Source organism: Puntigrus tetrazona, chromosome 21 (genome assembly GCF_018831695.1).
Source record: "Puntigrus tetrazona isolate hp1 chromosome 21, ASM1883169v1, whole genome shotgun sequence".
Lineage (NCBI taxonomy): Eukaryota > Metazoa > Chordata > Actinopteri > Cypriniformes > Cyprinidae > Puntigrus > Puntigrus tetrazona.
In genome coordinates, this window is record NC_056719.1 from 4,969,588 (window position 1) to 4,997,281 (window position 27,694).

General features: G+C 38.6%; 1 protein-coding gene across 3 annotated transcripts in view; it reads left to right on the plus strand.

The window, feature by feature from the left end:
* The window catches only part of tnksa (tankyrase, TRF1-interacting ankyrin-related ADP-ribose polymerase a), an 80,463-nt gene that overhangs the window by 22,004 nt on the left and 30,765 nt on the right, over positions 1 to 27,694 (plus strand). For all 3 annotated transcript variants that reach the window (XR_006247485.1, XR_006247486.1, XM_043221444.1), the window contains 2 exons: positions 13,486 to 13,522; positions 15,582 to 15,657. Coding sequence is in view for 1 of the 3 variants with exons in the window: in XM_043221444.1 (XP_043077379.1) it covers positions 13,486 to 13,522; positions 15,582 to 15,657 (113 nt within the window). In the remaining 2 variants the exon portion in view is untranslated. The remainder of the gene's footprint in view (positions 1 to 13,485; positions 13,523 to 15,581; positions 15,658 to 27,694) is intronic.

Sequence of the window (27,694 nt, forward strand, 5' to 3'; positions counted from 1 at the left end):
TAGTGAAATCTGTTTTGTATCTTTGAAATACACACTGATAACCACCAAATGCAGGTGGTGATGAGAGCCACACAATGAAGCAAAGCCCATCACAAGCAGCTTTTAAATATAGAAGGTGCTGAGTGTCATCCACCCAAGCACTAAACACCATCATGGTGAGACTCATTAATCCGAAATGTGCAATAAATGTTAACATTACATGTAACATACAACCCTAAAAAACATAACTGATATTAAAAAAATTAACATTGTTATTTCAAAGATAAAAATGCAAAGAAGGACATTTTGGAAATGTCAGTTTACAGCTTTTCTCTTTAAATTTTACAGGGGTTTACCATTAACCATTTAACAGGTTTTTATCGTATCATTTTCAGTTTTTTACCGTTAAAATCTGTCATTTTTTACAGTGCAGAGTAGTTTGATTAATTTGCCAAAACGTTTGCCATCACATGAATAAATTACAATTTAGAAATAGAAAACAGCATAAACCTTATATAGATTAAAATATCATGATCATCACCATTATATTTATGATTTTTAATTGTATTTAATAGTTATTATTATTCTATAATTGTGGTCAAAATGGTAGATGTGAATCATTTACATTTTTTGTTGGAATAAAATGTCTTTGAAGTAGTAATTTTAAATTAAAATGAGCAATATTTCGCATGGAAATTATGCATGGAAATGTACCATTTATTTCATGCATAAATGCTATAATTTATTTGTTTTCATGTTTATATTCTTGTGATTGCCTTTTTTAAATTCGATATTGCAATTCTGGGTTTGGGTTTTAGACTATACATACACAGAATTTAAATTTAGGCTTTAAAAAAGAACTGACAAATAATAAAAATGAACAATGAAGGCATATCTTTTCCAAGACAATTTTATTGTAAACTTAATATAAAATAATAACCATCCACTCCGAGTCACAAAAATGCCCAAAGTTGAAGAAATACCTTTTTATTGGTAAGTCAGTGCCGACATGTAGTGTTTTACTACAGATTTTATGCAGAACAGTCTCTCTGCTGTTGCTGGAAAAATTGACATGTCTTGAGGTGCCTAACGATTTCCACTCCTATTTTCCACATTTCAGATTTGCTTCTATACCTGGATTTCTTGCACTGCTGTCTTTTATCTTCCTCTTCTTGCAGATTCCTACTAGATTAGCCCAGTTTAGGCTTATATACGTGCAAAGTCTTATTGATCCTGACAGTACATGCTTGTGTAGTGCAGATCTCATTTGATGTCCAGATTAGCCAAGGTCAGTTATAGATCCACGAGGATATCAGTAACGTAAAGAAGCCCAGACTTGCCAGTTCACATTACCGTAACTCACATACTGCAGTATTTCTTATCTTACGTAAGGAAAACAGAGTTTACTGGCAGACTGTGATGTTGCACAAACTTTGATTTTCATTTGAAAGCCTTTCCAAGTTCTAGCAGCTAATTACCCAGTGATCTGAAAATCGGGTTCTTGTGGTGTTTACAGAAAGAACCAGTGGGAATGCAGTGTGTTTTTTGCCTATTCGTTTCTATGCAAAATGAGAGAATTAAGCAGCGTTAGTGAGGCAGAGACGTGCGCCGTGGGACTCACACTGCCCCCCTGTGGGTAAGTCTCAGCGTGAGCTTTTGGACAAATATCAGGCTGACAAAACAAAAGGCTCACAGATTGCGTCCTGCTGGTTCCCGTCGTCAGACACGGTGCACGGCACTCCATCGGTTTGCTTTCATTTAGGGCTTTTTCCAGCAAAATCTGTTAGGATGGTGTCAAACCAGTGGCTACAGATATAATGACGACACACAGATGTTCAGACCATAACTGGCTTGCTTTGCTTGTGTGTAATTCAGTGATTGAGGCCTTAAAACAAAGCCTTAAATGAGACTCCTGTAGCCCTGCATACAAATGGCATCTCTTAAGGAAGTCATAGCCCGGTAAGTGTTCACATTGTTATTATGATTAGCTCCCAGAGGGAGGTGCTGGTTCAGTTTCTTCGGCTCGTGCTCGCCTCAGACACACATACACACAGAGTCTGCGGCAGGAGCTACGGCGCGTTTGAGGGTGCCGGACACGTATCGGCCGTTCTGGGAAAGCTGCCTGTTTCCGGGCAGGTGCTGTTGGCTTCCCTGAGAGTTCTGAGGAGCAACGAACAGATTAGCAAGCAGCGTAGAGCATATAGCCGTCCAGGCTTATGCAGGGAGGCTCCTTAAAGCCAGGAACATTAAATGGGTCCACTGTGCACACAGCTCAGGATGCCTGCGGTGTCAGGGCCAGATCGCCTTCGTACACCGGCACACAAAGCTGTCAGCAGTAAACAAGCTAAAACCCGTCAGAAGAAGAAGCGGGGGCCGCAGACGAAGAGAAAGTCTGATCTGAATGGAATTGGCAGTGTAGGGGTTTAAGCCGAAAAGGTCATCGTTGCTTACTTTCCCCTTTCTGTGTGTCTCCGGCAAATGATCTTTTGAAGTATCGTTGGCACGTTTATTTAGGGAGATCAATTGAAACAAGAAAGCAACGTCAGAGTGTCGGTGCGGTGTGCATTTTTTTTTTTTTTTAATGACCCATTTTATTAAGGAAGATTTTCTGCACCTTCCTTCCGCCCTCTCCTATTGCTTTATTCCTCATTTGGTGGGTTTTTCACTAAGTCCTTTCTTATACCCAGTATGAGGAGGATAAACCTCTTATTGCGGCAGGAACATAATCCCTTTTGCATGCCCACAGCGAAAGTATATTACACACCAGAAGTGGAGCAGATACATCTGTGACTGTGTAGGGCATCAGGAAACTCCCACGTCCCACAATCATAGTGGAAAAAAAGAAGCTTGAAACACTTTATTTGATATATTCAACCCGCTATCATGCGATTTAACTGGGTTTCAGAACCAGAAATGCATAAAATCCAATATTCAGATGATTCAGAATCTTCTTCGGGGTCTTAGAAGCTCAGGAATGTTTGTTTGTCTGTATTTTGGTGAAAACATTTTGTTTGTAGCTGTGGTGAAGAGGCTGTTATGTAGCCATGGTGCTCATGGAATCAATTCAGGTTTGAGTCTGATACTGATACAGTTTCTCCTCTGTATGTCTAAAGTTTGGTGGTGACGCCACCGTCATAGTGATAACAGACAGTCCTGTTAATCTTCTGCAGTTGCATTGATTGGATTGGCTATTGTATGCGCTAGGGTATAGGTGCTAGTGCATAAGGTGATCTGATTGGCTGATGCCTATGTTGACACTTGAAAAGTTAAAGTTTTCACCTTCTGCTGTGAGCAACGCACTGGTGTGACACAATGGACCCACAATTAAGTTTGGCAAGGTTTGACATCACTCCATTAAAAGTAAACAAGAGCTGATGATGCCACTGTTTTGAACAGTTTTCAAAAATCAGAAATGTTTTTTCACTGTGCATTCCAATTAATCTCAATCAAATTGCAGTTATGTTATTTTGACAAAAAACAAAAAACACTTATGTTTTTGCAAAGAAACTCTTCATATATACATAGAGCTCATCAAATATGGTAAAGATGGGAGATCTTTAACCTTACTTGATTTACGCATGAGAACAAAACATCAAGTGAACCATGTGCATCAAGGATCATGTTCAAACTTGTGTTGCTAGGCATGCACCCGGAATAAAAACCAAAGACTGAATACTGAACACTGTTTTCTCATTTTTTCCCATATTTTACCAATTTTTTTCACCATTGAATAAATTAGCCAAAATGTGCTTTTTATAGTTTTGTCTAGCTTTTCCCAATTTGAACACTGTGTGAGTGTTATAATACATTTATTAATAGAGCTATTGTACTTGTACTTTTCTTATTTCACTTTAAAAATGCATGAAAATGTTACCTAACAGATGACCAGTAACACTGTTTTAGCACAGATTTGGCCCCCTGGCTAACAAGAAGATAGACCGTGAGCTCATGCAGTGCTGTTTGAATAGGCTACACAACTCAGTCCTGTATTAGAAAACATAACGGTCTGCAGTTTATTTACTAAGAGGCCATTTTGAGAATTTAGGATTTAACCAGCAACAGCCACCCTTCTTCTCATCGGAGACATGAGATGCAGTGCTAAACGGTCTCTCGCTGTCGATGCTTGAAATGGTTGTAGCATCTTTCTTGGACACTTTAAAATGCCTTTACACTTCACCGTCATGTTTGCTGCATTAGCCTATATTTGATCGCATCACTTCATTATTCGGTATGATTTATTCAGCCTTTCCTGTTATCATCAGTTTCGGTCGACGAACATTTTTGCTAAAAGTTTTGTTTGTGTAGACATTCAATAAATGTACAGCTTTGACTAGAATAATCTTTATGAATAATTTAACAAACGGTTTGGGGAAAACATGAGGATGAGAAATTTTCATTTCTTGATAAACTATTCTTTTAAAGACCCAACCCCTACAAACAAAAACCAAGGTGAAATCCAAATAAATGGAATGTTTTGGCCGTAGTTCAATAGAGTTTTTTACCTCTATGTGAAGGTGTCATTCGAAAGGGCCTGTAAATAAACTGGCTAATGGACTTTCCAATTGGATATATTTTAAGGGCCACCCATTATCACTTACTGTTAGATGCTCATGGCCCAGCAAGAGCTCCATCACTTTGTTCTCCTCTGTGACAAGCCTGCCCTCCATCCCTGACAGCTCATTGATTACCGTGGTGTGCTGCCTTTCGATCGGCTCCCTGATGAATTCTTGCAGCCCTGAGATCCTCCCTCCCGAGTTTTCATTTGTCTTTATCCACCAGAGCACTACTCAGAAGGGTTACCATGAGAACATGCAAATTCCACTGCGCAGTGTTGGCTGTCACCTATCCGTTTCCCTTTCTTTCGCGGGCAGCGTCTTTCCCGAAATGACAAATCAGCCCGCACTGATAATGCCTTCGAAAACCCGACAATGAAAATCATCGGGAGATCAGACGTTTTGCCAATTGCTCTAGCTGATGTTTTCCTGTCCCATGATGGAGAGGAAAGTGATTCATCTTCCCAGGCTATCTGTTGCCCTTGGTCGCTATTATCACCGAGCTGTAATTGCCTGGTTTTACACATGGCTGAACGGCTGCACGGCCTGCCTGTAATAAGACGGTAGTCAGAAATGCAGAAGACATGGGGAGAAGAGAAACAGAAATAATGAGCTTAGTTATCAAACTCTCCAGATGCAGGATAAAACAACTGAAGAAGAGTGGGGGCCGCCGCCCGTCCTGATTTACTCTGTTGTTTGAGCTCTCTTGAGAGCTTTAGATTCTTATGATTGGCTGGGTTGAGTTTTTGGCAGTGATGCAATGGCATAGTCATAACGTTGGAACTAGAGATTTTTGCTAGTGTAGACAGATATCTCTAATTGTTGACTTGCTGTGAAATGGCAGTTCCTGCGGTGGGTAACCAGCAGTGATAGAGCGATATTGTCTAATTAACAGCTGCGTTAGCTCTCCCTTGTGTCCGTTCGGAAATCTACCAACGGCATTGTCAATGAATAATGCATAATGCACTTATTCTAGTATTGAACTTTTGTAGTAGATAGATTTTGAGTAAATGTTGTATTGAAATCATGTAATTTTATAGAAGTTTTTTTTGCTGTTTTTGAAAGCATTATTTTATGCCCACCGAGCCTGCTTCACAAGTACAGTACTGAAAATGGATCAATACTGTATATATTATTCCAATTAAAAAAATGTTTTAAAATTTACGATATTTTGCAATGTAATTTTGTTTCTGTGTCGGCAAAGCTGAATTTTCAGCAGCCATTCTTGTATTACATAATCCTTCAAAAATATTTTTGTTGATTTGAAGCTTAATAACATACCTTATTTTGTTGAAAAACACTGCTTAATCAAGTTTTATTTTTCTCTCACTTTTTTTTTATCCGTCATTTAAGATGTAAGAGCTAGGCCTATAATTTATTGAAAAATATGATGCTGAACTACAAAATCTGTGATAAGTATACATTTTTGGAAAATATATATTTTTTATGATAGGACAATATTGGGCTGATAAGCTATTTAAAGAATTTTTTAAAAATAAAAATACTGAGCTCCTTGTCCAAATAATGTCCTTAGCAATGCGTATTACTAATCAAAGTTTTGATATGTTTACAGCAGGAAGTTTACACTATCTTCGTCAAACATGGTCATTACTTAATATCCTACTGATTTTTGGCGTAAAAGAAAAAAATATAATTTTGACCCATACAATGTGGCTGTTCTTAGCTATTGCTACAAATATATGACTGCTTTTGAAGCCCAGGGTCACATATGTTATTGAACTTCATATATACTGAATCTATATGACCTTATTTATTCATCTATATTTAAGTAAGGAGGTCTATTTTTATGCCTGGATAGAAAGTAGCGGAATGAGACCGCTTCCAATATGGCTGCCAAGTGAACTGACTTGCTCTAAATGGACTTTGATACGCCTCAGTTGCTACGCATCGACCAACATTGACATCTATTGCTTAGCAAACCGCACAGGGAACAACTGATATCCCAATATGAGGAAAAAAAAACAATTTAAAATTCTATCCAAGCAGTACATGACCCACAAGAATCCTTCAGGGCTCTTGATGTCTGAGAAACTCACTTTTTCTGTGGTTGGCTTATTAGCTTCTGTGCAGCTTATTTACTTCAGTAAGCCATAGGCTACCGAATAAGCAATATTTTGAATTATGGTTCTATTTAATTATGTTTTCCTGGTATTGAGGATGCGAAATGAATGTCCTGACTGAATGGAAGTGATACCTTAGGGCTCAAACCCTAAAACATTTTTCTCTTTAATGGCTCATTCAGGGTATGCCAAGGTTTTGATTGACAGCTAAATTCTCCGGTGTAGCCAGAGGAGAGGCAAGGGCTCAGCTGGATTGTTTTCCGTGGCTTAGGTTCCAATTCCCAGCGCTCCGTTTGGCAGAAGGGATCCACTTCGCCGTCAGTAAACTGTGACCATGTCTCAGGGCTCTGATCTTTTAATGCCTAGTCCCAAGAACTTTCCATTTGGAGTCACTGATCCAAAACCGAAAGGGTTTTTTCACCGTGTTTATATAAATTGCAGCCCACAAAGCAATCATTTGAGTTGCAGGTCTTGTCAGAGGCATCATCAGTCTTTTGCTTTCGGCTGTGTGGTAGTGCACTCGGGTCTCTCTTGCCCTAGAGTTGTGACTCATGAGTTATATTAACAGAAGGTGAACATTGCAGCTCCTCTCAATATGGTTTATTTCCTCAATCAGCTTTGGGAATGAGCTGCGCATTTGCCAGTTAATGGAAGAAATGAAGGAGTTTGCTGTTTAGTGCGAAGCTGTAGGCGCTTATCACGGCGCGCAGTGTAGGATGATATTTCCACTGTATATTTAGTTTATATTTGTTCTAAATTAGATTTATTTAGTTAATTGTGCTGCCTGAGATTTATTTTTCCAGTCTCTTTCTTTTTCCCTTTAGTGGAAATGACGCATTAAGCCCTTTAGTGGGTTGCGGTGACACAAACATCACCCATAAGGCCACTCCTGCCGTGACATTCAACACTTTGAAAAAACATGTAAATCTCTCTCAAATTTTTACAGCTGAAAAGCTGGTTAGAATGAGATGAATGAAGACAAAATATGCAAATTATGGGGGGAGAACACACACCCTTGAAGGGAAATTATTTTATATCACAGCCGCATCTTTGTCTGACAGTATGTTTATACAAACGTGTTAGTTCAGTGGCTCGTTCAGTGTCGCCTTTGAATAATTAAATGGGTGGAATTAATTTCCTAGATTAATACAGCAGAAGTGCATTTAGCTCATTTATGGTTGCAAATATGTCGTTGCATTTTAGATCACTGCATATGGCACATCTGAACTGAATCTTACAGAAAGTGTCATGCATCTAAAGACCCTAAAGAGTGAGGTGTGTGTGTATGCTGTGTGTTTGTTTTTATGTATGTGTGTGTATGTATATATGTATGTATATGTATACATACATACATACATATACATGCATACATACATATACATATACATAGGCCTGTCACAACAATGAATATATCGACTTATCACACAATATATGTACATAACCTCAATAAATTTTGGTGATGCAGTATATTGCCCATTATATTTACATAAAAAAAAACAGAGTAACATAAAAATAGCATATTTAGATATATACGTGTGTATATGTTTATATGTATATGTGTATACACATATACATACACATATATATACACATATGTATGTGTATGTGTATATATGTATGTGTATATATATATGTATAATATAATATACATATACATACACACACACACACACACACACACACACACACACACACGTATATATGTACATATGTGTGTAAAAAAACCTGTACTGCATTAAACTAACCTTGACTTGTCACATCACTTACACATAATTGCTCTTTTGTTGGTCTGATTGCTTCTTTTGTTTTCATTTGTAAGTCGCTTTGAGTAAAAGAGCCTGTGAAATGACTAAATGTAACATTATCTTGCAGAGTGTCACAGAAACATTCAGATAACCATTTAACACTGATTTTCTTCCGAAAAGAGAAAATGAACAAGGAGGTTTTAAGACTCCTTAGTGTTACGAAACACGTGTGCTGACGAACACGGTGTAGGAAGAGGAAATTAAGCTAATCTCCCAATGTTTATTTTGGCTCCAGAAAGAAAATTGTGTGGCGCAGCAAACAGGATTTGTCCTTCTTTTCCCATCATATTTCAGCGAAAGTGTTTTTTTCACGGAGCCATAGGCTTATGCGGAGAGCACCTTTACGATGCAACACCACCTACCTGTCCTGTTAAATCCTCTTTCTTTGAGTCTGCTAGGCAGGGGTCCAGTCACCCTGACCGCACATGCCAGTTCCCCCTAACCTTACCTCACTCGTAGTCGTGCACCACGCACACAACTCCCTTCACAGCAAGAGACTGAAGTGCACTCTATCACTTTGCCAAGTGCACTTTATCAGTGTGTCAGCCCGGAAATCAAAGGCAGGTCATTTGTCCTCAGGCTGCGCATGTTTACTTTGAGTTGTTGCTCTCGCACCCACCCACACAAAAAATAAACTGAAATTCAAGCAAGCGATGTACTCACGGTTCAGTCAGGGAGGCGATTAGGCCTTGCTTCAGTGGCGGTGTTTGAAGAGGGAGGAAATGATCATTTGTGCACATCCTGAAGGGATAGACTAGTAGAGATACAACAACAGCTAAAAACGGATAAATACTTCAGTGAATTTTACATGAACCATGTGCTGGTTTTCATTGTATTACGCAAACATTTTCGCTTTAAGATTGTTGGTAAATGACAAATTAGATTTAATTTGCAGTTTGCAGTTGAAAACTACATTTCGATTAAGTATTAGTTTGGTACTTAAAGTAATCACGAGGGCTGATTATAAATACAATGTTAAACTTCACAACACATTTCAGTCTTCTGCTCTGGAAAATGCTAAGTTATTTATATAGTACCGTTTGAAAGAGGTTTTTTTTTAGTTTAGTTATGTGATGTCCTTCACCAAGGCATTTATTTGTTTGTAAATGCAGAAGAACAGTAATATTGTGAAATATCATTGCAATTAATCTTTATTTCTGTGACATTTCTATATATTTTTTCTAATATGAGACCCTGGACCTCAAAACAAGGGTCAGTTTTTGATGTTATATGGAGCGTTTGTTAAATGGATTGGAATAGGACGGTACTTAGCCAAGATACAACTATTTAAACACTTTAAAATCACTTTTGAAGTTTTGAAGTCCATTTGAGCTACTTAACAATGCATATTAAAAATCAAAAATTAAGTTTTAATAATGTTTACATGTTTAATGTTTTGGCATAAAAAACAACTATGACCCATGCAATGCTACAAATATGGTCACACAGGGTCACATATTTTAAAATGTCATTTATTAAATTTGACTTTAGCCTTCAGTGTCGCATGGTTTATCAGCAATCTTTCTAATATGCTGATTTTGTGTTCTAGAAAAATTTCACCTTATTATTAATGTTGAAAACATTTGTCCTTTTTAATATTTGATCAGGATTCTTTCAATAGAAAGTTCAAAATAACACTTTTTTTTTTTGTCTTCACTTCACTCGGCCAGTTTTATATATCTTCGCTTAATAAAAGTATTACTTAAATCATGTCTACTGTTTGGTAAAACAAAAGGCATAGCATTTCAGTAATATTTTCCAAGGGTTTCGATTAGATTATATTAAAGCAGCCTGAAACATATGAGGTTAATTAAAAAATGTCCTCTTATTATTATACACTTGTATATCGTTGGGGTCTCTGGGACCCCAGACAAAAATAGTACCTCATTCTCAAAATGAGTGTTCAAAGTGCAGCTTCCTCTGGTGTTAGGAGACTGCTGGATTATTGCTGCCTCTCTCAGCTCTGCACCTTCTTAATATTGAAATCCCTCATATTTGGCTTAGAATCTGAGTCAGGGTTGCTTCATAAAAGTGAGCGTTTGATACCACAGCAAGATATTCGTTATTACCTGTTCTGTTTTAAATGACGTCCTTTTAAATGAAGAAGTGGGTGAAGTATCAGTCTTGAAAACAGTAGACTATCATTTGTAAAAGGGGCTCATATATAGTTGTCATAATATTTTAGAAAGGTCAACTTCTTAGCATCAATTCGGGAAACTGTAATGCCGGTGAGCTTTGCACTGTTTGCATGTACTTCGGTTAAGGTATGCATCTTGATCGTTTTTATATTGTGAGATGTTTCTTTTTAGTGTTTGGGTAAACATGCACATCCTTTTCATGCAGGGAGAGCATCTGACATCTGACTGCAACAGTACGACTAGACTAATAGTCTCTCTGATGCTGTTATGAAAGATTGCTAAACTTGGCAGGCAGCTCGTTAATAGTCTCTGAAGTCGTGATATTTCTGCCTCACCATCTGTGGTGTTTTCTTCTTTCTTTCTCCCTCTCCCTTTCTTTTTTTCCTTAAAGCTCTCCTTCCTGTCAATAATGTCACTTAGCGTTCTGGAGGTGATTTGTCCTGGGGACATTCGGTGGTTTAATACTGACTAAGCAAGAAAAACTCTCAGAATACCAGACCAGGACGTGACAAGATTTCACTCCCGGTTCATTTTGTCGTCGACGGGCGCCGCAGTTTCCATCTCTCATGGAATGCTTTAGATTGTACCACACAGTGAAATTTATGATATCCATTAAACACGCTCTATAGCTCGGGTCATTTAGTCTATCTCTCCTGGTTTGCGCCAGTCAAGAGTCGGGCACCAAAAAATCTTCAGAACTGTTTAAATGTGGAGAAAACCCCCGTTATGTATGTGTATGCGGTCGAGAATGAACACGGGGCAAGCACCACATGCATTTAAAAATGTTACTTTCTTGATTAAATAAAACAGTTACTCATTAGTGATGACTGATTTTATTAGGAAATACAATATTGCATGGTGTAAGCCAAGCTATTAAAACGATAATGTGCTACTTTCAGATTCAAGTGGTTTGTGCAACTTGTTAATGTTTTGTTAGTTGATGCATTAGGTATTGTGAACTAACAAAAAAATAGCAAATTTTAAGATAAATGCATGTTGTCTTTAATGCCTGTTGTAACAGTTCAAAGTGTGATTTATTCAAAAAATTCATCACCTGAATGTTTTTTTAAGACTTTTGGTCTTGTGTACATCTGAAATTTATTTTTAACCTTAATACCTCGTTTAATTTATTCAGAGGTCACCATAAAAATAGCCTTAATGCTCTAATTAAAAGTTGAATAAATAAATAATAATGCCTATTCCTTTACATATTAATATAAAATAGTGCTGGCAAGGGATTAATTGCGGCTAGCTGGACCCAAAATAAAAGTGTTTGTTTGCACAGCATATGTGTTTGTGCTGTGTATATTTATTATGTATACTGGATATAAATACACACACATGCATGTATATAATTAAGAAAAAAATGTTTACATTCATTTAATATATTTATAGAAATTATATGTAATTAATTTTTTAAATATATGCTGTATACTTGCATATGCATAATAATATACACAATGCACGCATGTAAACAAACTTTTATTTTGGAATGCAATTTTTGGATTAATCGCTAATATAAACCACTAATATGAAATTAAAACGTTTTAGGCAGTATATGTGGAAATTAACATTTTACATTCACAATATTTGGTGTTCACTAATGTTAATTGAATTTTTAAAAAAATTTATAGAGAGACCCTATATAGTGCATCAATTTAAAAACATGTTTAAGTGTGAACAAGATCCGTTGTAAATGCCAATAAATCAGTTCGTCAATAATATGGAGACGCCAAACAAACCAACTGTAATGTGAACAGAAATACATATTGTTCATTAAATCTATGCAAAATACAATTTCATGGTTTGCTGTTGGCAAAAACATCATTTTCGACCCTATGTGTGTTTTTGTGTTTTGTGAAGCGCGCTCTATTTGGATCTCTCAGCAGGGGGGTCGTCAGGCTCGGAGGTTGGAAACCTCACAAGCGATGGCCTGACGAGCACGCAGGGATTTAATGAGTCTTCCAGACCCGCTGTTTTCTGCTTTATTACCATCCTTCCCCACTCGTGATTCATAGCCTTTTGTTTGCGCCTGCCACAAAACGGCAAACAAGCCCTGCTCGCAGCATTTAGTTTTAGCCATTTTGTTGTTTAAACACCCCCTACGTGCAGCCCATATGTCATATCATCCACCTCTCCACAACATTTTCACATGTCTTTCTGCTGCTTTTTTCCGCTCCCTCCCTCATTGGCCCTGTCTTTTTGCATCCTCCCCCCTTATTCCTCACTTCTCTTGTCTCCACAAGCCTCGGTAGAGAGAGAGAGAGAGAGAGAGAGAGAGAGAGAGAGAGAGAGAGCACATGTGGGGGTGGGGAGGAATCACAGCTGAATTAGTTGAGTCTCTGTGATTGGCTGAGAGCCTGGGTATTGTGGGTAAGGGGGGTGGGAGAGAGAGAGCGGGGCGGGCGGCATTTGTTTATTACATATTTCCCCCCCCCTTTCCCTTATCTCGTGTTATCACAGCAACGGCTCCTCCTATACAAACATAAAATAGACAGTGGAGGGGAAGTATCAGGCTCACTGACTGTATACAAGGGGAGGGGGTGTGTTTGTATATATGTGTGTGTGCTGTCTGTCTGCCTGAGAAAGAGAGCCATTTAATTTGTGGAGTGAACAGGGATATGCGTCAGTTCGTCCGTCGTATCCAAGACTCTGCCGATGCCGTGTCCACAATCTGCTCAGCGTCACGGTTTCATCAGGCGAGAAGGGTTGGTGCTCGGCGACGCCACCACCACCACCAGAAGAGAGAGACAGGCAGAGAACGAGAGAAAAGCGAGGCAGCACTGATGCCTGTGCTCGCGTGTGTTTGAGCGCGTCTGTGTGGGGCTGCCGGCGGTCCGCTGCTCCTTAGTTACTCTGGCTTCTTGCTGCTGCTGTACGTCCTTCATCCTGTCTGCCTCTGACACCATGATTTTTTGTAATCACTTAGGCGAATACAAGAAGGACGAACTCCTGGAAGCTGCGAGGTGAGTACCTTTCCTCGTCTCATTTCCCACTCCCATGATTCCGTTCTCTTGCTCTGTTTACGTAGTCACTGTTTTTCTTTTGTCTGTGCACATGGATGCGAATTAAGGCATGTTTCGGAGAAGGTGCCATCAAGGATTTCTGATGGGTTTGTATACATGTGTGTGATGGCCTGGAGGAAGCTTGAGAGTTTCAATTTTGCAACAGAATGCTTTATTCCATGTGGTGAATTCGGTTCTAATTGGTTTCCGAGCGCTGCAGGTGAAACCACAGGAAGCGGATTCGAAGGAGACGTGGAGCTACCTGTTGTCCGAGGAAACTGTTTCGCCAAACACCTGGGCCACTGTGAAACCAAAGTGCCTCTGGAAACATCCCATCCCCGCAGTCACTGCCTTCGTCACAGAGAAAAGATGTTCCTTTTCATACTCTGGTCTACATCTCCATCGGCTTTGCCCCCCTTTTTATACCCCTGCCTTCAGGCACAGCCCGCAGCATGGATACAAATCAGGACTCTTGTTGTTTTAATGATCAAGAGAGAAAGGAACTACAAAGGCCTTGTAATTCTCTCCCACCGATCATTAGGAACACGTACGATCACAGGGGGCTTCATTGTTGTGGAATTAAGTTGATCTCGGTCACCCCCCCCCATCTCCTATGCAACCCTATGAATTGAGAATTGTTTGTAGAGACTTACGAAATGGAAGATGGACGAAGCCGATAGACAGACAAACAATTCGCAAGAAAGTCTGGTTTGACTTATGGCCTGCGGTCTTCTAAGTGGTAATCTCCCGAAGACCAGGATGCATCTGCAAACGCATCAAGAAGATTGATGACACCCTCACATTTCTCAGCCTCTCTTCCCAGTTGTAATCTCCCAGCCAGTCCTATTTTCACATGTTGGTGGCAGAGTGTGCATTTAAATGAACGATCTTGTGTTGTTCACTGAAGCCAGTTATCTGTAGTTACTGGCAAGAGGAGACCAGAGCAGCTACACAAACCTTAGGCCGCATGTCCACCAAAGCATTTTCCTCGCAGCTCACATATTATTTCAGTTGTTGTAAATGGGAGCGATGCCGAACGCCAAGGGTTTTCACCTTTGCTAGGCGTTCAGGCATTTTTTTTCTCTGCATTGAGAATTGAAGAATATTCAACTTTGGAAAAAAATTATGCTCTCATCATTGTCACTTTCTAGTCAGAAACTATGGCTTAACAACAGTGGAGAAGTTAATATTGCTTGTCTCCGAGTATTTGTCTTGATCGAATAGTCAGACTACCATAATATTTTTACAGAACATAATGTTTGAAGAAACATTTAATTCGTTTATTTTTTTGCCATTGCTTAAGCAGATATTCTACGTCATAGCAACCACAATGCTTTAACGGAAAAAAACGCTTAACGGCTGAGCTTATTCACCTGGCTAAAAATGCTTTGGTGTAAACATGGCCTTACTGTTGTTGCAAGGCTTGACCTGAGGAAAGATGAAACGCGACTTGCAAAACCTGACAGTTGAAATCCGAAGATGGAAAACTTGATACGTTCTGCTACATTGTTCTGCAGCTAATATGTATCTTTGCCATTGTTCACCTTTTGATTAGAGTGGCATCAGACCTGTTTTTGGTCCCAGATGGCATGAGATTTTGGCCGTAGGTCGGGTATCTCTAACATTTGGTCACGCTTGGGCTGCTGGTGGGACGTAAAGGAGTTGCTGGCAGGTGCTGATGAGTCAAACCCCTCCAGGCCACAAGGCTAGCGCTCCGAGCTATGGCTGACTCCAATTACAGCGAAAACTTTATATAGGGTATCCGCAAGTGCCGCTCCTAGGCATGTGATAAATTTATATTGAAGATACACTGTCGGTTAATACTTTATGTTCCGTGAAGTAAACCACCAATAGATGCTGCTCATCTTATGTGCTCCTCCTCTTTTGGTTATGACTTGTATTCCCCCATATCTCCTTTTACCCTTCACTCCTCATCTTCTCTGTGAAATTCACTGTGTTATCTTGTTAGTTTTTTTACGGTTCCCCTCTGTTCTTTAAAAAAACTGCTGCTTTGCTTTAGGAGCGGAAATGAAGAGAAGCTCATGGCCCTGCTCACGCCGTTAAACGTCAACTGCCATGCCAGCGACGGTCGTAAGGTAAGAACATTCACTGTGCCATAAACGTTTGACCACTGCAGGTGAAACCTCCATAGAGCTGTTAATACTCTCCTTCTGACAACCTTTCAAAATGGAATCAAGGTAGATACCATATTTAATAAACACCCTTGGCTTACTCAGCTTCTTTCCAGGGTTATTATAGTTTATAGATATAGATGTATTTTGGTTTTTATTTTAAAATTTTGTCGAAAGTTCTTTCCCAATGTTTTCTAGGCATAGTTTATCTAGTCTAAGCATTTTTATATTTTAAGTGAAAGGTTTATGGTGTAGCTTGTATCAAAAACGTACTTTGTTCTGTGATCAGTTTTGCATTTATGATAATCTTTTCTGTTAACGAGACCATTTCTTGTGTTTTGTTTTGTTATCGTTCCAACCAAAATAGAATTGATTCAAGTTATTGAAACATTGCCTTCATTTGCATATTTAATTAAATACTGTGTCTACCAGGCTTCAATATGAGAAATGCGGCATTGTTCGCTTCCCCTCGCATTAGCTTATTTGCAGTTGAAAATAAGTTTAATGCATGTCATCATCATCAAATTGCAAGTAAAATTGAATGTGCAGGGTTGGGTTTAAAGCTGAAGCTAAGAAGCATCACTCTGAATTGTTATTTTAATTGGTTCATATTTAATCAAGTACATCACTCAAGTAATTTTTGTGGAACTGCCATTTAATTAGACTAGTTTGTGCTTTCGTTCTTGTGTAGGAAATTCAGGGCTCAACGTTTCATTTATCAGAGTTTCAGGTTCAGGGAAATATTGGTTGCATTGGGTTTAAAGATTAAAGCAAACCCTGAGGTTTTTATGGATAGATACTACAGTTTAGTTGCAGCAAGAGTACTAGCCTAGACTCATTGCGTTTAATGTGAGCTTTAAATCGAGTTTTTTGTTGTTGTTGCTTGATAAATGTGAACTTAGTGTGTTTTCTAAAGGATGTATCTATTTTAAACAAGTCTCGTATGAATTTTGTCTGCAGCACATGTAAGACTGTGTACAATGACTTCTTCATCAATATGTGTCGCTGAGGACAAGATAGGAGCATTGAAATGGTTGCAGACGAGTCCTAATCTCTCAGTAAGATCAAGGGCTTGATTTAGAGGAATTACTCTCAGCCAGTTCTGCATGTAGTCCTCATGCATATTTATCGAATATTGACTGATTTCCCAAGCGTGCTACCCAAAATGTTTTTTTTTTTTCCTCTGCTTTGGTAAACATTTTGAGAAGAGTCTGTCTGCGGACATGCGCTATCTGTGACATTACTGAAAAGAGTTTAACATTAAGATTGGTGCCTTACCGCATAATTATTCCCTTAATTCAGCAGAATGGGGCAGTAATAATTTTAGATTGGGAATGCAGTATAGGCACTCAGAAGGATGCTGCAATGATTTGACAGCTTTTTTTTTTTTCTCAGTGCTGATCGGGATTAACAAATCACTGTCACTCGTGATTACAAGCTAAGACATTTTATTAAATCATTTTAAAGAAATTCCAGGATGGATTTAATTTTGTATGTCAGGTACCAATCCTCTAATTTCATAGATATTTATAATACTTTATACCGTATAAATGTCTGCGATTTTGAATGCAACTTAACATAGGATTTGGCTTTTTTAAAATGCGTCTTGCATCACTAATGCTTAAAAAAATACAATATGTACGCAAACATAATCCTGAAGTGACTAAATGCAGTTACATGGTTGCATTAGATAGCATTTATTTTTATATGAACAAATCAGATTTTGAGATATAGTATTTCTAGTTTCCTATTCCTGGTTGCAATTTATGTCCAAAACATTTTAATGCAGAGCAGCGCTGCACATTTAAAAACCTCTCTGTGCTGCTTACTGCTGTTTATTTTGCAACATTTATAACACAGCATAAATGTTGTCCTTTTGATCAAAACGCCGTCCATTTTACATAGAGCTAAGCATCTTTAGTTTTTTTCTTTTTTCCTTTTAAAACAGGCTAGATTGAAATTCATCCCTGAACTTGTTTAACAAGGTCTCTATTCATCTTAAAACAGGTAAGCGGAGTAAAGGCTCACTGAGGATGTACCTGAGATTGGCTTTTATCGACCCAAGGGCCCATATCTTGCCTGTCTCTGTTAGCGCCTCTAACAAAGCCTGATGCTCGTCACCTTAGTAATTTCAGAGAGTGTTTCTGTGTGAGATTCCATCATTAGTAAAGGGATTACAGTATTTAGATGCATCTGATCTGTACCCTCTTGAGTGAATCTCAATGGATTCATCCCACTTGGCATTGCATTTCGTGTTTAATAGATTTTGGTTCATGATGCGTAAGAATTTTACAATCACCACGATGATGCTTATTCAAACACAAAGAGCTGGCGTGTGCATTATGCCCGGGATAATCTTTAGCTCTTTTGGACTTAATGAAAAAACGCTCTTTCTGCGTCCATCTGCTTTAGTTGGCTGTTTTGCTCTCCCAGGCAGCTTTATGGGTGTATAAAGATCAGTCTAAGCTAATGTCAATAGCGGCTCCTGCCTGAATCAAGGAGATGCCACTCTCCTGGCTTTTGTTGCTTATGAATGCGGCCCTTCGTGTACTCGCTGCTTCATTAGATGTAGAAAGAGCATGTCAGGTCGCAACGCCGGAATCCTTTTGTTTGTTTGATGTAATCAGAGGATACCTTCTTCTTTAGATCCACTGAGAGATGTTTCTCTATTGTCTGTTTACCTGGTTTTATTCTTCTCCTTTCCACAATGAAGAGAAAGACCTTGGGAGCATGTTATTTAGAGCTGTCCCTTTAATTTCATAGCCAATTTCATCCACCTGATACTCTAGTCTCAACCATGAAAAGTGATTTGACTTACAGCGACCGCCAGCGCTGTTTAGAGACAGAGCCTTCCTCCACAAAACACCCCCGTGCTGTAATGCTGAGCAGATTTTAGCTGGACCCCCGCCAAACCCCCATATGGTTGAATTATGTATTCTGCGCTCAGACAGAGAAGCACTTCCTTGGTCTTCTGTCCACACGTCTCAGTGCCAAACAGTGTGTTGTGGTTATACTCGATGTTCTGTAATAACTTGGGGGTGTATCGGTTCAGATTTCATAAGGTTTGGTTTTTGGTTTACAGATGTTACGGTTAAGGGTACCAATTAGTTTAAAGCTGTTTGAAGCTGTTCAATCATATTTTAGAACACCCAATACTCCACATGTATTTTTTATATATATATGCATTAAACTATATATGAATGTGACACATTCTTACACGTGTAGCCTACGTTGATTGACTTTATGTTGGCAAAATTTTTGTAAAATATGTAATATAAATATATAAATGTTTCTATTCACGCAGTCGTTCAGCAGTAAAATAAAGTTGTTATAATAGCTTTGTCAAAATGAACACCTGACAAATTCAAACAGACGTCATGTTTGACTTGAGAGGAAATTTTTTATTTAATTAAACTTCATTCATTTTCTTTTTATGGAACTTCTCATACAACAATCAACCTAGCAGGTTGGATAAGTTTTTTTCTGCGCTTTTACTGAGAACAGAAACATGACCCCTGTGTTTTTTTGTAAGCGAAAACACCATGCTGGTGAGGGAGGTGCACCAGGTCCATACTTGCACTACAAGGTGCTTAACAACAGTTGTCTTGCTCATGCATAGTGCTATAATATTCAGTGCATGGTAATGCTGTCGACTTCCTTCCCACTGAGCCTTAATTAGCCAAGATATCTCCATTCAAAGTGATATCTTCCGCTCCACTCCACTGCCAGATACGAGCAACTTCTGTATGGATGGCAATGGCGTGACGCACTTTCACCCGCTCTTCATTACAAGTGAACCACTTTTCATTCCATAATTATATGTTTGCCTCAGTGGCCATCACGCTCTAAGCCCTGGATGCTATAACAGATGGCCTTGGGCCCTCAATTTATTGCTTGCTGTTTTCCGCACACTTCACCTCTCTGGGGATTTTAGATTATACAGGACACATCATTCATAAAATAATATTGATTTAGTTGTTGTGTTTTTCCCCTCCTGTGTTACCTTGCAGAAACCAAGCACATGAAAGCGTTGTATAGAATAAGGTTGTCACAGGAGCAATATTTCAGTAGTCGATACGAGTACAAGTGATTTTCTCAAGGTACCAATTTCAAGACCACAGCAATATTCAGTAACAATTATTATGAAACTGCACTGCTTTTACATAATTGCTAAAACTGCAATTATGGAAAAACAGTACTTTATTTAGTTAGTCAGATAAATGCCCAGTAGTGCACTATACAATAAAGTCTATGCAACACAACGGAAACAAGCTCCGACATAACGAAATTAGCACAACACAATGCTATGAAAACAAGCTATGTTTACCTTAATCTTGCGCTATAAAAGCATTCTGAGCCGACGTGAAATTACATGACTCCATCTGCTGTTCGGATTTAGGCTCAGAATCAATTCTAGAGGAAACGCAATGCATTCTGAAACTCTCAGAATCAATCCAGAATCTATGTATCATCCCAGCCTTAGAATTGGCACAACGCATTGGAAAGATTCTGCAACGCAATGGAAAAAAAATTGCAACGCAGCAAAATTAGCACAATGCTGTGGAAACAAGCCGCAGCACAACAGAAACAAGTCGCGAAACAACAAAATTGGCTCAACGCAACAAAGCTTCAACACAGTACAATTAGTCCTCTGCGTTGCGCTCTGCATTTTGACAATTCAAAAAAACATTTTACAGTTCTACATCGCGTGCCGTTTTGTTCTTTATACTTACATTTTCCATAAACTTGACCATTCGCTGTTTTGAAGTGTATAATGATGCCCAAGTATAAAGTAGAACGTGCTTTTTAACAGGCAAGTGTGAAACAGAATCGTAATGTGCTGTGTTTGGTTATTCTTCCACATCTATTAACTATAACAGCATGTACCTAGAGGCTTCTGCCATTTCCAACATCTATCCTAATGAGAGGTGATGATGGGGGAGCATGCAAGCCTCTCCACCGGTTCAATCTCATCTCAGCCTTTGCCACACAGACCGCCATCTCTCTCAGCACCCTGCAAATTACCTCACATTCATCTTTCCCATATATTGCTGTTGTTAGTGTTTTGATGCTGACCAATTTTAGTAGCTTCAAAGTTATACCAACAGTGATATATTGAAAGCTCGTCTCTGGTCTCATGCTGTGAAATTAGGGCTTCCTGTTTTCTCATTTGAAGGGCCGTCTCATTATGCACAGAGATTTCTTTTGCGCTGCTGAATATATGTAGTGCCGTGTGCTAGCTGTGCTACACTGAATCAAGATCACTGCAAAATCAATGAGGGTTTTTTTTTTTTTTTTTGGAAATGTGAAAGCCTGTTCTCATGTCAGTCAGATGTAGTTACAATCTAACTAGTCAGCTGTCAAAAGGTGATGTCAGTTCAAAGCAGACATATTAGCAATCATTTAGCAACCCTCATAGGTTTAAATATGTACTGTCTGCTCTCTGTAACATTTTTCTTTATAGCTGCTTTATTTATTAGATTATACTTAGATTAGATTTTTTTTTGTTGTGTAATGGAGTGTAATACAAACCATATAAAATAAGGCTAACTTTAAAAGCTGTACTCTTTATTTTTTCTTGGTATTTTTACTACTGTGCTCTGCTTACTGTGTGCAGATTTCTTCAGGGTGTTCTATTTTCAGTTTTTCCACAATGACTTCTTGTTGCGTAGGAGGTAAAGGTCTTGACAGTTCTGTTCTTCAATTTATTGCAGATTAAATAAGTCTCAAGACAGCAGTCGTCCAACATGTGATACGATTTACTGCCACTATCCACTCTCAAGTATCTCTTATGAGGTGTCGCTCATTTATTATTGTGAGTTATTTAAATTAGGGCTTTCAGCAGATTAAAATAATTAATTTGTTAATTTATTCAGTTTATGTTTGTGTTATTGGTGCATAAATTTGCTTGCTTGTTAATTTTATTAAAAGAAAATGAATGAGTTTAGAAATATTTTATCAAAATAAAAATGTTAACATGCTTGCAGACCTAATTTAAAGGGACAGATCACTCAAAAATCAAAATTTTGTGATATCCTAATGATGTTTTTTTTAAAATTATAATTATATTGAAGTAGACACTTTGTGCTAAAGTTGCTTCTTTTTGTGTACTGAAAATAGAAGGTTACATACTGTACGTTTGAAATGACAATGTTGACCCTTTATTTTGGGATGAGCTGTCCATTTAAATATATTTTTTAGGCAGCCCTCTGGAGAGGTTCTCTGCACTGCAACAATAATATCCATAATATCTGCCTCTTTTTAAAATCTAGATTGTTACAGATTTTTAAATTATTTCTCAGATTGGTATTTTCTTTTGGTACTTGTAATGCTCCCTCAGAAATGTACATCATGTAGCACAGCATTTTACTCTCTTCTGTCATATTTTCTGGCTGGCCATGTTGTCTCAGCATTTCATGGCAGCTGTGACCCTGGAGGAGCTCCTGCTCAGCGAAGCGTTAGCGTGTTAAATGTACCCCCTTGAACTGCTTTGTATTCAGGTTGGGCCTCTGCCTGCCTTTCTCTTGCCTGCATGTGAGGAACCAGGCACGTGGTTGGCGCCTCTCATATTGCAATTTGCTACAACCTGTGAGGATTCAATGCCCTGCAGAGCCGTGGCCATTCGAAGGATGAAAAGTGACTGTCCTGCAAATCAAAGTCTCAAGGATGGAAGTAGTGACCGCCGGTCTTATTATAGACAATTTACAGGCTAGTTTTGAGCAAAAATCCTGTTGAAACTTGGCCTGTTTGGCTTGAATCGATTTTGGCCATAAAGTTGAATTGGAATTTATCTATCTATACCCATCTATCTACCCATCAATTGTTCTATCTGTAACATTTCAAAATGTTCTAGCATTCAAAATCAAATTGCAATTCTACATCCCATTTGCAGCCACAGTTCAAATTTGTTGTCACACATTTTGGTTCGTAACTTTGCATTATACTCATGAAGTCATGTACAACACAATGTGGTACATCATTTATTTTTAGTGAATCCAGAGTCCTGCGTGCTGAACAAAAGCTCCCTGAGATTGCGGACAGCAGGTGCAGGAATCAGTAGCTCATGGGTAACTAGATGTGCGATTAAACACTTGGCCTATTGAAACCTAGAGACAGTGTGTGATCCCTGCTGATTTGTCCATCACACTCCCAGACTCTCATCATTAGTCCTGAACCTCTCAACACTGCCAGAATCTCTCTCGCACGACATGGCAGGGCCCAGAACAACTTGCCGTCAAGATCAGACACCACACTTTGACCAGCGGCACTGATGAAAAAGTCCGATCCCCATGGAGCAGCTGCTCTCCACAACCAAAGGCATCATTTGCATCCATTAGAAGTCACACCAGTAACGGGGACAGTGTGGGCATTCTCCAGAGGGGGCTGGTGGTGGGTCAGGCATGGAGGCACACCTCATTCCTCTTCAGGGACATATATAATCTCCTAATCACCTCCAGAAGTTAGCGACACTATCGACCATCCAGGGTGACTCGAGGGCACTGTATGGCTGGTGTCTTGTGGCTCCTTTTTAAAGGGCTCATTTACTGGGCTGTGAAGAGGGTTAAGTCACTTAGGGCGACAGTGGTTTGGCCCGGGGAGACGGAGAGGGAGTGTCGGTGTGTGAAAGGAAGGAGTTCTTCGCCATAGTTGTAGCTGTCTGAACGCTAGAAAAAGCAGAGTCATTAGTCTCCTGTCTGGAGAAGAGGTTGTCAGTGAAGACAGAGACACTGCTCATCATGATACGTTTAAGGCCACACTAAAAGCTGAGCTCCATCTTTGCTGAAAAAGCCCTCTTTGCAGTGGCACTTTTTCATGGCAAGGGCACTATGACTGAACAGGCTTTTCATCAAAATGTGAGAACATTCGCACACAGTTAGCAGAATGACTGCTAAAATAAAATTGAAAAATCACAACCCCGTGGCACATTTTGAAGGGAATTTGTGCTCTAATTTGTTCAAATTGATTAAGGCTAGATTCTAGGAGGTAGCACTTTTGCTCATTATATCAGTTCAGAGTCCATGTTAAATGTAGCTTTCAAACTTGATGCATTTGCTCAGTCAAGACAATCTGAATTTGCCTCTTTCTAGTGTTGTTGTTCAAAATTTTGCTTTCGTAATCAACCCGAGTACCTCTAAAAGCTGTTTTGCTTTTATAACAATTTGCAATTCGCTTCTCAATTTGCATTCAAATGAGCCGTGAACAAAAGTGACTCACACTTATTTTCTTTTCTTTTCAAGAACTTTTAGCAAGAGTGAAAATATGTTTAGTATATAAAATAATATATAACATGCCATATTGACCAATTTGGGTTTATTTAGTCATGTTATCATTGGATGTTTTTTTTTTTTGATGTACTGTTTTTGTCTATACAATAAAACGCATCAAACAAATAATCAGAAAGACATTATTTAGAACATCTTTTATATTCCCCAGAAGAAAGTCAGGTGAGACAGCTTCTTCGATAATAGATGGGATATTTTGTGGAGTTCATGTCGTTTTTTCACACTTGATACATTTGCTTAAATCTTTAGTTAGCTGTTCGCACCTTTATTTGTGGTTTTAAAAAACTAAGTGGCTCAAAATCCAGACTCTCTGTAGTTTTATGGTCAGTTGAGGTCGGTTTCACACAAACTCTAGTATATATGTAATGTCAGTTGGAAAAATGGTCTTGATTAGCTTCATCACCTGCTTGTGTTTTTCCAACTTGCTTGTGGTCTCCTCTGACCTCTGAGAAATCAGCGTAAAATCAAAGCAGAGATGAATGACTTGCCCTGAATCTTTTTCTTGAAGTGGAAAAGAATTTATCAGCGCCATGCTAGCTTTAGACAATGTCTCTGAACACTGATTGAAAGCCATACTCGTATGTGTGTGTGTGTGAGAGAGAATAGGAAGTGTACTCCAGAGTGTGAGATTTGCCACGGTCCGGGTTTAAAAATGATGGAGCTCTCTGAAGTGCAGGACGTTATTAACACAGCACACTGGAGCACATTATCAAGATGCCTTCTACAGGGGCTCAGGGAAAAACAATCACTTACCGTACGCCTACCGCAGATCCCATCAATCATGTCACAGTTGTTCTGTGGTGAACAATTGACTTTTTCATTTTCTTTCCACATTTTTACTCTTTCTCGCTGCTGCTTTTTCTCAGATTAGTTTTGAGCTGGACTCTGTTGTACGTTAAATATACACTGTAGTCAGTTCCACTTAACCCGTCTGAACTTTTAACTATGACACTAAACTCGTCCTTAGTTGTGTATTTTGTGGGTATTTTGTATTTATAGGATCTTGTTTCCCCAAGTAATACATAAAATTAAAACTTTCATCTAGGGCTGGGCAAGATATATCGGATGATATAAATATATATATCAGTGTTATTTTCAGACAGCACTGACTTTTAGTATATGGGTGAAAAACACTTTTAAAAAAAAAACTTTCTTCATAATATTTTCTTTTATGTGTTTAAACAACATAACAAGTCATGGTTTGTAATGACATTGGTAAATGATGACAGAATTGTTGTTGTTTTTTTTTTTTGGCATTAACAAGCATTATTTTATAACCAGATGTCTTTTAGCTAAACCGCACAATAAGTAGCTTTAAGAAGGTCTGATGAAGACATTCTCATCCATGTCAGGACATTGGAAGCTATTGACTGTCTCATCATTACTCTGGGTAGGATTGTGAAAAAGAGCTGTTTATATGGTGTGATAACATTCGCCTTAACATATTGCAGGCTTTAGCTTAAAGATTATGTGTACTAGAGGAATGATGTGGGAAGAGGCTTGGGAGGGAATAAGCACAGAACGATTTGCTTTGCACCAAAGTCTTAATGCTCTGGATCCAGGGTTCTTCAAGACAGCTCTCTCTCTACCTGTGTGGTTGGTTAGATTTGGTTTGCACAAGTCTTCTTGCAAAATCAAAAAAGTAGGAGATTGACAGAACAATGCACAAGTGGATTGTGGGCAATAAAACATTGATGTATGGAAATATGAACATTTTCATTTTTGCAAAATAATGCAATCTTGACTGACTTTTTATTTTATCTTACCATTTAAAAACCCATTACACATGTTTTTTTTGTGTCAGTAAACTCCTAATTTGTTCAGGCATTGAGTAGAATCAGAAATGTAGAATATGGTGATACAGAATTATGTGTTTTATAAGTAGTACAAAATAGCCAAGTACTAAAAAATAAGTACTAACAGCGAATAATTAGCATGCAAGTTTATAATGTGTATGCTAATAGTTAGTTAATAATAGTTGTCCCCTATGCTAAAGTGTTACGCAATCTTATTTATGCCGGTAAAGGTGTTTACATGCACAGCAATGATGAGGCAAGAAAATTGGTTTCAGTGAATATGCAGTATAAGAAAACTGTAAATTATAGGAAAAGTATAATCGGTATATGTACAGTACAAGTTTGGGGTTTGTAAAATAAAAATATTTTTATAGCTTTTTTAATAATGTTCTATTTTAATATAGTTAAGATATTTGAATATATATTTCTATTATAATATCAGAAATCATTTAATATGCTGATATGATGCTCAAGAAACAATTATAATTAATGTTGATTAATATTGGTGTTCTGCTTAATATTTTGTGAATCTGTGAAACTTCTTTGCAAAATTCTTTGATAAATACAATTAAAGGTTAAAAATTAAAAGCATTTATTTAATAAACAAGTCTTTTAACATTTAGTCTTTTGATCACTTTAGTGTGTCCTTGTTAAATAAAAAAAAAAGAATCATGCTTATCCCAAAAGATATAAACGTTTGCATACCTAGAAATTATTCTTAAGATATATAGTTTATGCACAGATGTCTCGATTAGTGTTGCCTTCACTTTACTTTTTTTTTTTGCTTCAGGTGAATCTTGCTGTCACCTGAAGTGCTGTTTAGTTTTTTTCCCCCCATTTAGACTGTAAAACGAACAAGGCAGAATGTGTCTTGCCATCTTTGATAAGGTATCAAGCCGAGGCAGCCTCGCCGTGCAGGCTGCGATAAAACAAGTGGCGTGCAATCTGTGCAGTGGTTGCCGGTGAGAATATGTTAATTCAGTCACAACTTTTTTGGGTTTCATTTCCATGTTTCTGAAGATTAACAAATATTTTGTCTATCCAAGCGTCTGTTCTTGGCCCTCATTGCACAATGATGCACCCCCGTAGAAACGTAGGTGGATGGAAGAAGCAGAGATGCTGCGTATGTGGAGCGCTTGTAGTGTTTCCCGACTGCCTTCATCTCTTTTTTTTTGGTCTCTCGGTCTCGTTTCATTGCAGTTAATTATCGCACGTGACTGTTTGTCTATGCTTTCCAGCAATAGACTCTTGGGAAAACCTGTGACGGCACATGATTCAAAATAGCATCCCGTAAGGCGCCCTGGTCGTTAATGCCTTCCGTTCTCTGCTGGGACTGTCTTTAATGGAGGGTGAGTGTTGTGATTAGGACGGAGGAACCAGGCGTCGTACCCCTTTGGGATTTGAGCACCTTTATGCAGAGCCTAGTATGCAGTAAGAAGCCCCTATAGGAGTCAGCGAGCTGTGTTTTTTCCATTTTGCAGGCCTGGTAGAGGGGCTAATGTCTTATTGATCCTCTCAGCGTGTAACTGGCATTAGTGTGCTCGGTAGCCCCTTCCTGTTGTTTGCTTGCAGCTAGTATGACGCCTCTCTTTGGACCTGGTGTTTACTTTAGCGTTGCACAGGGACGAAAGAGACCCTCTTCTGTACGGTCTCATGTGTAAGTCTGCTCTAACGGAGGCGCACCAAAGGGTTACTTAGCCAAGCAACACATTGTTTTCAAAGACTCCATCCGCACAGATTTCACGCTAGTTATAGCATGTACCGCAGTCATGGCAACAGCTGTGGAGAAGCACTCACCGTTGGCATGGTTACAGGTCACCATTCCTCCATGGCAAGACAAGGAAAAGATGTGGACAAAGGGATATTTCTACTCTGATGAAAAACAAGGAGTTGTTGTTGTTTGCTGTAATATTCTGTAATATC